This window comes from Phoxinus phoxinus (genome assembly GCF_949152265.1).
Source record: "Phoxinus phoxinus genome assembly, chromosome: 6".
NCBI lineage: Eukaryota > Metazoa > Chordata > Actinopteri > Cypriniformes > Leuciscidae > Phoxinus > Phoxinus phoxinus.
Window position 1 is genome coordinate 12,874,241 of NC_136881.1, and position 15,909 is coordinate 12,890,149.

A 15,909-nucleotide genomic window follows, 5' to 3' on the forward strand; every position below is an offset into this window, starting at 1 on the left:
CTGCACAAATATCGCACGACTAGAAAAGGCTCTCAGCCAATCAGATTCGAGAACCAGAAAGAACCGTAGTATAAATATATATATGTACCCCTGACAGTGTTTCAGTTCTTGTTTGTCTGTTGTTGTCTTTACACACCTACGTAAAGCTGTCGCGTTTCTTGTTCCACCATAAGAGCATGATCTTCGCCTTCCTGGTTGGATTTATGTTTCTTATGTTGCTTTGTGTGCTTGTGGAATACTGCTTGCAAATAGATCCTTGCCTCTTCTCTTCCATGCTAACCGTGACAGAATGACCGTCCAGAAAAAAATATGGATCTAGCAGCAATACGCCGCCTCCTCCTCCTCCTCACCCAGGATGATCGTTCCCTCGAGGACCATACTAGTGATATTTTTAGACCTTGCTTATCAGACCCACTGCCCTGACAGTGCTTTGATTTCCTTTTTTATGCTGGACTCAATGAACAGTTAAAAAACAAGATTGCTTTTTCCGTTTATGGTCCTCAAGTGAGTTTTGTGGATTTTGTTGAGCTGATACCGATGATGTTGATATGTGCTGCGCTGTCCGGTGCTCTAAGCGCTCCCAAAACAAGCTTAATGAAAAGTTTTCCGGGTGCAATTAGTGTATTCTACAAAAAACAGCAAAACAGTAGTTTTTAGTAGAAAACGTTTTATTAAACAGTGCAAGTGCACTAGGGGCGTGTCCGTGTTTTGCCAGTTTAACAACTTTAAAAATGGTCAGCGCGCCTGGCGCATGGTCTAAAGGGGTTGTCCCTATTCTTTTAATGAGTAATGGGTGTGTTTTGGGTGTAACGTGTAATAAACCAATCAGAGTCTCATCTCCCATTCCCTTTAAAAGCTAGTTGCGCTCAAGCCATGGTGGATTGCAATTTACATGGTGGAATTTGCAAGCGGAAAGACTGAACGCTTCTCCAGAGCAGACCATCTACAGGACAAGCCGGATTCCATTTCAGTTGCCACTTCCACTTCCATTTCAGTTGTCACTTCCACTTCCACTTCCACTTCAGTTGCCAATCAGTTGGAGTCTATTTCAGTTGCCTCAAAATAGCAAGGCGCCAACAATGCGCCTGAACACACCTCGTTTTCAGACCAGCACGCCCATGGGTGAACAGATGGAAGCAAATGCATTTAAACAACGTGGCGCAGGACGTGAAAATAATAACTGCGTCAGCCTGACAGTAGCAAAAAACACTTGCCACATTGCGCCAGATATATGATAGGGCCCTGAGTTTTGTTTGCCTTTATAAATCGCCCTCCTCCCCCATCCACTCATCTCTGCAAGTTCAAGTATGATAATGTAATGATGGCTCTTGAATTTAAACTTTTTACATGCTAGATACTATTCAGATTAACATACATGTATTTTAGATTGCCACCCAAGTTCAGATCTGATTCAGAGTCATTGGCAGACCCCCTCTCTGCCTAAGACGACTGATCTTCAGAGGATAGACCGCATGTTGTTTTAACAGACGAGGGGTCGGTTGGACTCCTTGTGGACCCACTGTTCTCCACAAGCGGAGATAGAGGGATTTGAAATTAAAAGAAGAGGGAACTTGAAGGAGGAAGGAGTCCCATCACTCGCAGAGACGAGACGCCCACAGAGATAACTGGTGAATGAATGGGCTGCTTATGTTGCTTTTATATCATCTCGTCTGAGGATGGATGGACTGAGTGAGGGAGTGAAAGAGAGGAATAAGTAGATGCACATTTATCACGTTTGGACTGTATTGTTCTGTTTAATCTGGGCCACCATCTGAGAGCAGGAGACGTGTGTGTGGAGAGAGGAATGTGTGAAAGAGACTACAAGAGCCACATGAGTGAGCTGCGGGGGCTCAGACTGAAAATGTGTGTGAGTGTGAGTGTGAGTGTGAGTGTGAGTGTGAGTGTGTGTGTGTGTGTGTGTGTGTGTGTGTGCAATTATTATTAAACATCTTTAAAGGGACAATTTACACCAACATATAAATTATGACATTTACTCACTCTCATGTCATTCCAAACCTGATTGCATTTGTTTCTACAATACAAAATAAGAAAAATGTTGTTTTGAACCCCACTGACTTTCATTACTTTTGTGTTCTGCTTTGGATTTGAATGATACATCAAATCAGAAGGCTTGTTGAAAAGAGGTGTACTATTACTTTTCCAAGCAATCAGTCTTGTGATTTAACTTTCAATAAATACACTATATATTCAAAAGTTGGGAAATATTTTTCAAATGTTTTGGATAGAAGTCTTATATAGTAAACACAGGAATATTGTGAAATATAATTAATTACAATTGATTTAATCATCATCATATTCTTATTTGGTGCTCAATACACTTTTTGTCTAATTATTAATGTTGAAAACATTGTTGTGCTGCCTTATAATTAAGTGGATACCGTGATTATATATGTATGTATAGTTCATTTTGATGAATATAAAGTTTGAAAGACCGATTTATTTGGAATATAAATCTTTAATAACATTTTAAATGTATGTTTAACTGTCCCCTTTCTGTCTAGATTAGATAGACAGACAGACAGACAGATAGACAGATAGACAGATAGACAGATAGATAGATAGATAGATAGATAGATAGATAGATAGATAGATAGATAGATAGATAGATAGATAGATTTGTTTTAGGCTAGTTTGCGGTTGATGGTCAGTTTGTCTGTCGATATCGACTTCTATAATTTTATGTTTTCAATGCCTCTTTCATAAAAGGATTCACATTGTATAGCCACAATGTGTGTGTGTGTTAGTGTGTGTGTTTGTGTCCAGTTTCCCCTACAGCTGCAGCTTCAGCGGATTACCCATCATCCACACGGCAACATTACACAAGTCGTTCTTTGAACAAAAGTCATGGCTGCTATTAATGAGATGGTAATCCCGGGCACCGCTACCTCCCAGATCTGCTTCCACTGACAGGGGAAGAATGTCCAAACGGCCTGCTCACAACACCCAGCACAACACTGAGGCCATTGTCACCAGCGCTGGTCTGAGCCCTGGACCCAGCTCAAGGAGTTATCCCCTTCCATCCCGATCCTGTCCCCACACCCCCGTCTCAACCCCTTCACACCCCATGAATAAAAATTAAAGCCCTAAATGGGTGGAGGGAGGAAAGGAAAAAGAGAGAGGGACCGAAGAGAGAGAAAGAGGAAAAACAAAATGTTTTGCTGGAGATTAGGGTGGGATATCTGGGATTTTGACGTCTGAGGTTCCCACACGAAGATCTGACATCTACACATCCTATGACTGCTTGGTTTCTTGGTCTCACCATAGGGACCACACAAACTGTGAGGGGCCCAACAACCCTTAGGCCACTTTACCACCATGGAGAGAGGTAGACAAATCAAGCTAAATTAAGGCTCTCTTAACACTAGAAGCATTACCAGATGTGTACAGTTAAAAATAAAATATAAATGATAATAATAATAATATATATATACATATATATATATATATATATATATATATATATATACTTTAATCGTAAATGCTTAAAGCCATCAAAAAGTAAATAACATGATAGATCAGATTTTCATACCATTACTACCATAGACCATTACTAAAGCAGAGCCTTCAAATCTGCAAAGGGAATAGAGTAACATGAAATTAATCTTCATTGATTGGACTATACCTCGTTTTTATATATTATTATATTATAAGATGATTTTAAAGGGGTCATGAACTTTTGACATATAAGAGGTCATTATAGGTATATAGTTTCAGAACTGAAAACTTCCTTGTTAGTCCAAAACCAGCTTTTATTGTAACCAAGCCCAGCGAACGACTCGTTGTGAAATGTATCGACGTCATAGATAGGTGAAAGACCCCCTCTGCAGAAAAAAACAACAACGCCTACTTCATCATCGCAACTTGGCCCCGCCCACTAGCGTTATTGAGATGACGAAAACATAAGTGTGATACATGATCACTGGACTAAAAATAACATTACCTTCCGAAGGATCCTAATGCTAGGAATTGTTCAACAATGTGAATGCCTCAGTTGAGCATTATTTATTTGTATTCGGCACATTTCACTGTGGATTCTTTGGTAAATCAGTCGCAATTTATGCACAATTTCATATGCAAAGATGCTAGCCAATCACAGCAGTGGGCATTTACACTGAAGTCTCACAGCAGACATGCCCCTTCAAACTGAGCGTTCAAATCAGAGGGATAAATCGGGGTGGGAAAAATGCCTTTTATTTCTAAATTATGAGATAATGTTGATATAAAAATCATACTAACATTATAAGTGCACCCCAGGAAACATTATAAACAATAAAACAATCCAGTTCATCAGCCCTTTAGGAGATATTAAGAGTGCATTTCCATTTTCTTTGTTTGTTGTAGCAACACTTGTTGAATATGCTTCTTCTCCAAGCTTTAACAAAGATGCAGCTAAACATATTCCATAAATTCTGCTCATTTCAAACACCACTTCATCACTTTGCTCCTGCTCCTCCCAATATCTGGCTGATAGAAGCTTTAACTTGAGGTGGCTGATTTTGTATACCAAAATCTGATAATGGTTGGATACAGTTTATTTGTTACTGTCTACTCACATGCACCTTTATATTGTATTGTTGCTATTAAATGTCCAATATAAGGTTCAATAATGTGATTAAACTCAGAAGAAAGCTAGAGCGGGATGTGAGCGATGTTAATCTGGTGAGGTCTGAATGTTGACAGCTAAAGCTCTGTTTGACTAACATGTCAAAGTTTCACCCAAACAGAGGAAATGCCACACAGGAACTACTGACACTGGGATCAGGCCGCTTTAGCATGAATGATTTAGCATTTCTCATGGGACAGAGGGAAAGCGAAAGGGAAAGAGCGACAGTTTGTAGCTGTCATTGGCGGGGCATGGTCGGCCTTTCTCACTGTTCTCTGCGAGTATAGAAGTTCTAAAGTTTTCTTTCTCTCTATTCAGGAGGTCCCTTGGACCATGGGCTTTTTCCCCACTGTTAGTATTACAAAATCCCCATTCAGTATAACCCTTGTCACCTGTCAACTAAGCCAGGCTGGTTTTCTAGGTCTTTATCCCCTACACACACTGAGAGAGAAAATAAAATGAGCAGCTAAGCTTAAACCCTGCCCCCATTTGATGCGTGCACACACCCTACACACACACGCACGCACACACTAAAACTGCATGTCTCAGAGCTGCTACTCTAGCAGATTAAAATTCATTACCCTGTTCTATTTAAGAAACGTTTACATTGCGTTGGTTATTGTTGGTCATTCATTAGGTGGTTAGGGGAGTTCACATGGGTCCCCCAGGGTGGTCAGAACCTAATCCTCATATCCAACCTTTTTAAAGCATCTTCGCATAAACACAAAATGTGAGGGCTCATAGCAAGAAACACGTACCATATATAGGTTATTCTCATATTCCTCTGTTTATTTGTTCCCCAACAATGCATGTGTTGCATTTATTTCATCACTGGTTCACCACTGTGCTTTCAGCTGCATAAATATTTTGGTAACACTTTATTTCGATAGTCTACTTTATGCATTCTACAAACTATAAATAACTTTGCAACTATGTCAACTACCAGTCATTAGAGTTTTCGTCAACGGTCTGCTTAATATCTGCTAACGCTTTATTTTGATGGTCCTTCTACTGACTATAAGTAACTTTGCAACTATGTCATACTTATTCTACCAACCCAAACCTAACGGTAATACGGAGTTAGTTGACATGTAGTTGCAAAGTTACTTGTTAGTGGAATATCCTGTTGACAATCGAAATAAAGCTTAACCGTTTGAGTTCAAAGCATTCGGAGTTTGAATCAAAGTTTTGATTATCTTACAATATCTTTCAAGTTCAATTGATTTGACTATTGTTTGTTAGCTATAAAACACGGAAAATTCTTTGTCATCACAACTTTAATGGCATATAATTTTAAATTAGTTTAAAATTAACTTTGTAAATCTAAATATATGAAGTTGTTTTATAGACCTGTATATTTTTTAGGCTAGCGTAGGCATCCGGACAAGCACAATGACAAAAATACAAAAGCAAAAGAGAGAGCCATCCTGAAGCATGACGTCACTAGAGACCTAATCTCTTTCCTCTTTCTGAATACAAATCATGCAAACTGTTGTAGCCACACAAAAAAAACAACAACACAAATAACTACTACACAATATAAAATACTTTTCATTTAAATGATGGCTTGTATTGTCTTATATTTAAAATTGCATTACATTTTTAAACTTAATGAAAACTGCTTAAAAAAACGTAGAGAAATACAGAGCATATTTGCAAAGCGATTTGCAAAGGAAAGGTTGTGTTACTGTACTTGCTGAGATAAAAAAAAAACATCTGCAGACATGACTTGTAATTTCACTGCAATCAAACAATTTCAACATATTTTTCTTATATTTTCAGCATTTGGCTAAAGTCTTTAAAATACAACATTTAAAATTAAAATAAGTAGAACCTTCTAGTTGGAGACTATTTTCACAAATGTTATTAAATTGAAATATTCTAAATGAATAAACGAACACATTGTCCATGCAATTTAAAATTCCATATTTTGTCAGCATTTTTTTTTATTAATTACTTTGTACTTTTTTAAAGCTCTGTGGAGTGAAATGTTTGTAAATATCTTAAAGGGATAGTTCACTTTAAAATGAAAATTCTGTCATCATATACTCACCCTCAAGTTGTTTCAAACCTGTATGAATTTCTTTCTTCTGCTGAACACAAAGGAAGATATTTTGAAAAATGTCAGTAACAAAACAGTTACCAGGTCCCATTGACTTCCATAGTAGGAAAAAAAATACTATGGAAGTCAATGGGACCAGTTAACTGTTTGGTTACTGACATTTTTCAAAATATCTTCCTTTGTGTTCAGCAGAAGAAAGAAATTCATACAGGTTTGAAACAACTTGAGGGTGAGTATATGATGACAGAATTTTCATTTTAAAGTGAACTATCCCTTTAAGGATCCTTGAAACCAATGCTGACCAAAATCCCAAAACAATATAAACACTTCTTTTTTTTTTTTTTAGCTTAAAAGCTTACCAATTCCCTCTTATTACATTTGTAATATGTATGCAGTCCTGCAACATGATGCCAACATTAAATAAACTAGTGTGCAGTTAACATTGGTATAGCAAATGACCGGTTTAAAGGTACCTGGTGTCAAAGGCTGCCATGAAGATCGGGTACTGCACATTTCCGTGGCGGTCAAGAGGGAGCCTGTCCAACAGCTGCTCAAACTGAGGGTCGGAAATCTCCAGGCCAAACCTGTGGAGAAGGTCAGGGGAAGGTCAGCACCAGATCACTGATGTCACCACAGGCAGAGAGTCCACTCATCAGGACCGGCCAGTCCAGCAGGTCTTAAGCATACGCCACTCATTGACCCTCTCGCACACTGCAGAGTCAAGAGGTCACGAGGTCAACTGCCCTCTTCACCCGGGCATCGCACAGAGCTGGACACACACTGACCAGTCAATCAAGGGATTAGACTTCACATACACGTATGCACACCCTCAAATATTCACTCGCACAAACTACAACCTTCACTCGCTCCAGAAAACACAGATAAAGACAAATGAACTTATCAAAGATTATGAATAAAAATGTGAGATTGTCCTTCAGATCTGACAGACATGGTCCACACTGACTACAATACTACATACTCAAATAAAGAGGATTATTGTGAGGTAAACGTGTTTTAAAGGACAGAGAGAAAAGACAGCGGTGTTTCAAACTTCAATGATATAAGTAAATTAGGTTCTCACTCAGTTTAGACTCTAATAAGGCAGGGTCTTTTTTGAAGGGCTAGCCTACCAGTCTCGGTAATGGCTTACTTAGTCCCGTAGGCAAGATAACACGTGTCCGAAAATATAGTTTTTAACAACTATTCGTCAAATACACAAGCCAGTCTAGTACAGTGGTTTACAACTAGGGGGCCAGAGCCCACTAGGGGGCCTCACCACACTTCAAAGGGGCCACAAAATGGCTTAAATTAAAGACAAACTTTAAAACAGCAAAAAAATAAAAAAAAATAAAAAAAAATTTGAAAGCTGACATTGTATTTCAAATTTCTTATTTTTATTTATGGACCAGGACTCTTACAGTATTGGAAAACCTTGTTATATGATGGAATTTTAATGTAATTTCTACCAGGAAATGTCATAAAAATTCAAATAAACATTTTAGAATGAGTATGCAGTTATGTCATTCTCTAAAATATTTTATTAGTTAGACATTGCTGAGAAATTGAAATTTGTGAGAGTACAAAAAAAACATTGTTCAGAACATTGTTACTGAAAGTTATGGAATTGTATACTATATCAATATTTTATTTCATTATTTTAATGCATTGTCACTCCTAGTTTCTGTCAATATTTGTTTTAAATGAGCAGCTTTGTCATAACAACAAGGGTACCAGAAATATATTAGGAGGCCTTGGAGTCCAAAAGGTTGAGAACCACAGACTGGTCTAGTGTTCTAATCCAATGATAAATGCCTTCCGTGTCATTTTGATGCCTTTTGTGTCACCAAATGAGAGTGCTGATGATGACGACAGTATTTTTAAAAGTAAATATGCTGAAAGTGAGACTCGATCAGTCCATGTGATTGTGTGATTTCTGCCACAACATTTTAAACAAACATTTTCTGCCTACAATAATCATAATCATGCAGCTTATCAATTAGATTTATTTTAGAAGCCGCATTCAAACTCCACAAATCTGAGGTGTTATATGAGAGGCATTAAAGAGAAAATGATTTTATGAAAGATAAGAAAGATGAAAAATGCACCTGCTCTCCATTGCAGCTCTAAATTCTTCTTTACTTATGGTCCCTTTATTAAGCTTGTCAATGTTCCTATACAAATACATACACAGAGAGAAACACACATATTTAGAAAAATAAAAAAATACATTCTCTTTTCAACAATTATAATAGAGCATTTGCTAAACGCATTAGCTGTAAGTAAGTAAGTAAGTAAGAGAATGGTCTTTTCAAACTCAAGAGAGATGGTTAGAGGATTTGGAGTTGAGGGAGTTCTAAAGGAAACTCATTTGAGCAGAAGTGTTTCTATGATGAGGTTCCTGGTAAGAATGGAAAAGTATAATTAAAGAGACCAAAAAAAACGTGTCAACCTTTGACCCAAAAGGTAGTAAAACATCTTGTGTTAAAAGAGAGAGAAAAGATACCTGTTCTCAATTTAGAGGGTGTTAATGGGGTCTTGTTCACAAGGAGAAAAGAGGAGAAAGAGTAGAAGGGAGAAAGAGAGAGAGAGGGAGAGAGAGAATTGTACTCACTGAAAGGTCTGGAGGAGGGAGAGGTATTCTGACTGAAACAGGCGAGTTAATTTGGCCTCTATGGCGCTTAAGGAGGAAGCAGATCTGAGGTTCTCATCCGAATGAAACCTACAGAAACAAAACATGTTTTTCTTTAGAATATATATGACACTACAAATGACACTAAAAGCATTTGATTAAAATAATAATAAAATACTTGCAGATATATATATATAAATATATACATAAAGTGAAGTTATTTAGAGAAAAGCTATATCATATTTTGTTTACAGCATTAGATCTAATATTTTGTTATCTATTGCAATAAAATTCATAGATTGTAAAATGTGGCTTAAGTGCTTAAATACTTTTTGGGGCCACTGTATATTGTCACCATGGTGATAGGTTCTATACATTGTAACTGTTTGCCTGGCCCATTTTATTCATCTGCCAATCCTTTAAGCTGTGGACCACCCTAATCAAACCAAACACAGTCAGTCTAGGCCTAATGTTCAGCTGCTGTTTACTGAACCCTGTGTGCTGGGTGACCCAGGGCAGGGAGGAACTATGGGCCGTAAGCTTGTTAGAAATGGAAAGAGTTTGACTACAAGGCTTAAAGATCACTTTCTCTGGATGCTTCTGTGTAATTTGGGCTCTGTGTAAGCAGAGAAAAGACTCAGAGTTTCTGTTTCCACACTGCTCTGTTACTGGCGACAGAACGGAATTATCTACACTTATCAGAATCAATATTGTATGTGGTCTGTTCAGATAAAATCCCACTATATGCACAATTGAAAATTTCGGTGTTAGTAAGATTTTTTAGTCCAATAAAGTAATTTGACCAAAAATATAGTAAAAACAGTAATATTGTAAAATTATGATACAATAAAAAAAAATTAAATTTTAAATTAATATATTTAAATGTAAAAAGCTATTTTTTTAAGCCTCATTACTCCAGTCTTCAGTGTCACATGATCCTTTAGAAATACTTTTAATATGCTGATTTGGAGACTTTAAGTAACATTTACTATTATTATCAATGTTGAAAACAGTTGAATTTCTTAATATATCGGCTTATTAAGCTGCGTAATATTTTTGTGGAAACCGTGACAAATGTTTTCCAGGATTATTTGATAAAAATGAAGTTCAAAAGAACAGCATTTATTAGGAATATACATATTTTGTAGCACTATGAAATGTAAATTTGATTAATTTAATGCATCATTGCTGAGTAAATATATATACAGTATATATATATATATATAAAAAACTTACTGACATCAAACTTTTAAACGGTAGGCCTACTGTGTACAAAGATTTCATTTCAGTTTTGTTTGTTCAGCATTGACTTTGTTTACACGAAAAATTCTGATAAATGTTTGAATGTAATGACAACTGTCATTACCGGTAAGTGTCATTCGCTCAATTATGACATTTTTAATGCAAATATGACATTGTTTGAGATGTCTTTGTTATGACAACTTGACATAAACCAATACATCATAACCTGTCAGTGTCTTGGTAATGACAACTTGACATAAATCAATACATCATAAAATGAAAAATTAAATTTGCACCACTGTAGTTGAGGTCAAGAAAAGTATACATGACACTGTTATAAAATAATGTGACAGAGTATTAACACTTAATGACATTTTAATGACAAATTAAATTTGTACCACTGTAGTTGAGGTCAAGAAAAATATTCATGACACAGTTATAATGGCCTCATGACAGCCAATGTCAAAACCAATCACATGACAGTTTAATGTAATATTAACCCATAAAGCTAAGTAGTTTCTTAAGTTTGATAATTAATCTGCTATGTCATGTTTATGACATATTTGTGACAGGTTATGTTGTCTTGGTAATGTCAAGTTGTCATTACCAAGACACTGACAGGTTAGGATGTATTGGTTTATGTCAAGTTGTCATAACAAAGACATCTCAAACAATGTCATATTTGCATTAAAAATGTCATAATTGAGCGAATGACACTTAATGACAATTGTCATAACCATGCATAAAACCTTTATATTCATAACATGTGTCATGTCATGATTAAATCCCTCTCAAGGGATGAAAAAATCCCTTCAGAGGGTCATCCGGGCTGCTGAAAAAATCATTGGTTGCTCTTTACCCATACTGGACAGTATTGCCTCATCACGTTACCTCAGGCTCAGCAGAGCAAAAAATATAATCAATGACCCCACTCACCCAGGCCACGAACCCTTTCAATTACTCCCCTCCGTAAGGCGTTACAGGTCGGTCAGAACACGCACATCCAGATTCAGAGACAGCTTTTTCCCCACAGCCATCACAACTTTAAATACTCACTTACTGAAATAGGACTTCACCATGATGAATGATTGTATTATCTGTTTGCACTGCATTTGCACTTTCCACCATATGACCTGTCTTATTATGTGTATGTGTTGGTATGATTCTGTGTTGGAGTGTGACCTGAATAAGTGTATGAATGTATTTTTTTGTATATATGCACTAGGAGTAGCACTTTCAATTTCGTTGTGACAACGTTTTTATAATGTTTTTACGATGACAATAATAAATGAAATGAAATGATTATGAAGGTGTCAAGTCAGTCTAATGCACACCCCTTAAAGTAAACCAAATTACTTTAGTTACCAAATATTCTGATACTAAACGGATTTAAACAGATTTTGGTTCATATTCAGGTGTCTGTATCATGGAAATCTAGTGGTGTGATTGTCATATCCCAATTCATTCTGGCTACTAGCATGTCTGTAATAATCCACTTGACAATATTTATTTATATCTATGCATCTGTATGAGCAATGTACATTGAATGAGGTTAAAAGGATTGTAAGAATTTTTGTTTCTGTCAAAATGCTGTCTATTGAGTCCACTACAAATTTCCCTATCAGGGACAATAAAGTATATTTGTGATATATGTGAATCATAATTTCTTGAAAATATTCGAGTTGTCCTCTTATTAAGCACATTTTACAGAAAAGGGTAACAGAATATACTGTTAAAATTACAAAAAAATAAATTCTCATTCATGTAAAAACACAATAAAACACAAGGGTGTGAATATTTACGAAAGTAAAGGCCATGAGACTCCTATAAATGTAGGCCAGGATGTTTCTTTTTATGCTTTTCAAATCTTAGTATGCAAAAATGTGTTGCCTGTTGTAAATGTTGTAAGAGAAATCAAAGCTCGATATGAATCAATATTATTGCTATGTTGTAAATCTGACCGGTGTTTTGGGTTGGATATGATCTTGTGAGTGATGCCATCTGAACTTCTGTCCTGGAAGGAGCGCAGGAAGTTCAAATACTTCACGCAGCCCTTTTTAAGCTTCAGACCACACCGAGACAGAAACAGGCCCAGGTGCTTTGTCTTCAGATGCAGGCCAAACTTCCCTAACACCTGCAGAAAGTCTGCACCCCTCACCTGCAAACAGAACACAGACAACATTTACATCAATCAGTATGATAAACCAGCCTGTTTACGAAGCCCAATGCTGTTACCTTCCCGCTGTTCTCAGGATCCAGTTGATCAAACTCGGTTTTCATCTTCTGAGCTCCTTCTCTGAATCTGTCCTTCAGCCATGTCTCAATGGCGATAGATGTGTGACGCTCCTCTTCTGCCTTAGAGAGTGCCCTAGCAGGAGCTGCAGTGAAGATGAAGGCATGACAGGAAATTATGAACATTTTAATTCTGTAATGACAGGTGGGATTAACTTAATCTTCTGATTAGTTCAAATTAGACCAAGCAAAAGCTAAATCATTGGTACCATAATGAAACAGCACCCTCTATAGGTCGACTGTTGCTCAAGTAAAGAAGATTGAAACTGCTAGTTTATCCAAAGTCTGCCCCTCTGCTTCAGAGAAAATCAATACTATTGATCTATAATCATTTCAATTAATAATTTTAGTACAATAATAGTTTAACTTCAGTTTACTTTCACTTATGACTCTGATTGGACTACTTTTTTGATACATTTGATTTCTGATTATTTTGTAAATTAAAAGATAAGGACACTTTATAAAGCAGAAAAATTCATGAAACATTACTTGAAACTGTACTAATTCTATATTTTTAGCTAACAGGCAAATTTACCTTTTGTGTCCTCAGCTTTAGCGTTAATGGAAGTGTGGAAGTTTTTCTCATTGTTTGGTTCAATCCTTCTGCTCAATCCCAATTTCTTCAGAAAAATAGTCTGTTTGGCTGCTCCAAGTCCATCCACATCTAGCCTGTTAAAATAAAAATAAAAGATGGAATAACCTCTGTAGTTATTTAATGGTATATATAAATGCATAAATAAATAAATGCACAAATTAATAAATTCAAACCTTTTCCATAATTTTTCAAAATCTGGATCTTTCAGGTGAAGTTTGAGCTTGTTGAGAATATTTCTGAACTCTGCGGCAGAAATCCAGTTTTCAGTTTTAAGATTGTCTGACTTGCACAAAACCTCTACACACTCCAGAAACCTACAGTGGGAGAAATGGGTTCATAATCAGGGCAAATAGCAACTCAGAAGCTCATTTTTCATGTTTATGCACTACTGGTCGACAGTTTGGGACTGGTAAGATTTTTTATATCTTATGTTTTTGAAATAAGTATTTTATGCTCACCATGTCTGCATTTATTTGTCCAAAAACACAGTAAAATCAATACTGTTTTCAGTTCATACTATATTCATATTGAAAAATATTTCATATCATTCTAATATGGTTATTCTGTGCTCAGGAAATCATGTTTTGTTTTTTTTTTTGCTTTGTTGAATAGAAAGTTCAAAAGAACTGCATTTATTTGAAATATAAATATTTTGTATAAATACATTTAATTCCACTGATCAATTGTATGCATCCTTGTTAAATACGAGTAGTATCGTGTTTTTGCTTCTCCTCTCTTTGTCCCTCTCACACACACAGGCACGCACACACTGTCAATCATAAATATAAGGAGGAAGAGAGCAAGAGATTAAACGCTTCTCTTTATTATGTCCCTTCATCTCTTCCACTTATCCTTTCTTTCTATTTTCAACCTTTTCGGACCCCTAAATCTGCCTTTTGGGCACTTTTTATGTGTGCCACATTTCTCTTCTTTTCCTGTCGCTCTTTCATCTTTATCCCTCTCTTGTCTTTTTCTTCTGTCTTTTTTCTTTCCCTCATCCTATCTTTACCATCTTTCACTTGTAGTCTCATAATAAATGTGCGTGTCTGTAAGAAAGAGAGGGAAAATGTGTGAGATTAGTCACAGAGATTTCTTCTTTTTTTTTTGCTCACGGTTGGAGTGTGTCTTGGTCTGACCAGGTCTTACGCAATCAGTACGACACACACACACACACACACACACACACACACACACACACACACACACACACACACACACACACACACACACACACACACACACACACACACACACACACACACACACACACACACACACACACACACACACACACACACACACACACACACACACACACACACACACACACACACAAACTTCCGCACTCTTGTACACTCCCTCTACAACCTCATTGTATTCCATAGCTGCTTTAAACAGTTAGATACAATAGCAGTAGTACAGAGAGAGAAATTGAGCTTTGCTGATCATCCTTTTGCCTTCTCTGAGCTGCTCTCTCACTCCCTGCTGGTGAACTTTGAGCTTGAGCAGTTCACATTCTTTCTGAATCTTCATGTCTTTATAGAGTATTGTTTGAGTGATGACTTCTGTTTTTTGTGTGGTTCTTTTACAGTTTAGATTCAATAATCATACAGTGACCCCAACATGTATTTGTTGACTTAAGCTATGTCTGAATGCCGCATTATATAAACCAAATGGCATCTAATGATGGTTCTTAACCAGGGGCCGGGACTAGCTACCCATCTAACAGGGAACATTCTCAAAATGTTTGGCTAACATTCTGGCAAGGTTCTCCCAAAGTTATAAAACAAACATCTTCCAGTAACATAAATAGAATGTTTATTTTAAATGATCTGGTCTTTAATAATGTTCTCAAAAAGTTTGCGCAAAAACATTATTTATACATCGCTCACAGACGTTTTTTTTTAGACCGTCCTCAGTGCGGCCTGTAGCACGATGACGTACTGCATTAAATCAAATATGTAGTGGACTCATGGTTTTTATTTCTCAAACCTGTTTGGCGCAAACTCTGCCCCGCAGTCGTTTCTAAAGATTTCATTACTCATGTTAATGACAGTGCTGATCGCCTACATAGTGCTGCAACAGATAAACACTAAACCTATACAACCTAACCATAAACTGGTTTGGGGAAAAACACGTCCACTGTTGGATTTTTAATGCAGTACGTCATTGCACTACAGGCTGCAGTGAGGACATCTAGTTTTTTTCTGAAACGTTTCCTGGTTTCAGAATGTTCAAAGAACATTACAAATTTCCCCTTAATGTTTGCGAAACGATCAAATGTAAGAAAACCTCCAGTGGCTTATAAAAGGACATTTCGAAGAATAACAACTTTACTTTTTTGTGCCACAGTTGGCCTCGCAGAATAACCACAGATGTAGTTCATAACTGGACGTGTTTGACAACAATAAAGTAGCCTATATAGATATAAAAGCAATGTCTCATTCTTGATGTTGTTCTGAATA

General features: G+C 36.7%; 1 protein-coding gene across 4 annotated transcripts in view; it reads right to left on the minus strand.

Moving 5' to 3' along the window:
- LOC307000348 (EF-hand calcium-binding domain-containing protein 6) overlaps positions 1 to 15,909 on the minus strand; it is a gene marked incomplete at its 5' end in the record, with an annotated part of 35,930 nt that overhangs the window by 14,665 nt on the left and 5,356 nt on the right. For all 4 annotated transcript variants that reach the window (XM_079615874.1, XM_079615873.1, XM_079615876.1 and 1 more), the window contains 7 exons: positions 7,160 to 7,270; positions 8,792 to 8,857; positions 9,298 to 9,405; positions 12,519 to 12,715; positions 12,793 to 12,935; positions 13,385 to 13,518; positions 13,618 to 13,758. In XM_079615874.1, coding sequence (XP_079472000.1) covers positions 7,160 to 7,270; positions 8,792 to 8,857; positions 9,298 to 9,405; positions 12,519 to 12,715; positions 12,793 to 12,935; positions 13,385 to 13,518; positions 13,618 to 13,758 — 900 coding nt within the window. The remainder of the gene's footprint in view (positions 1 to 7,159; positions 7,271 to 8,791; positions 8,858 to 9,297; positions 9,406 to 12,518; positions 12,716 to 12,792; positions 12,936 to 13,384; positions 13,519 to 13,617; positions 13,759 to 15,909) is intronic.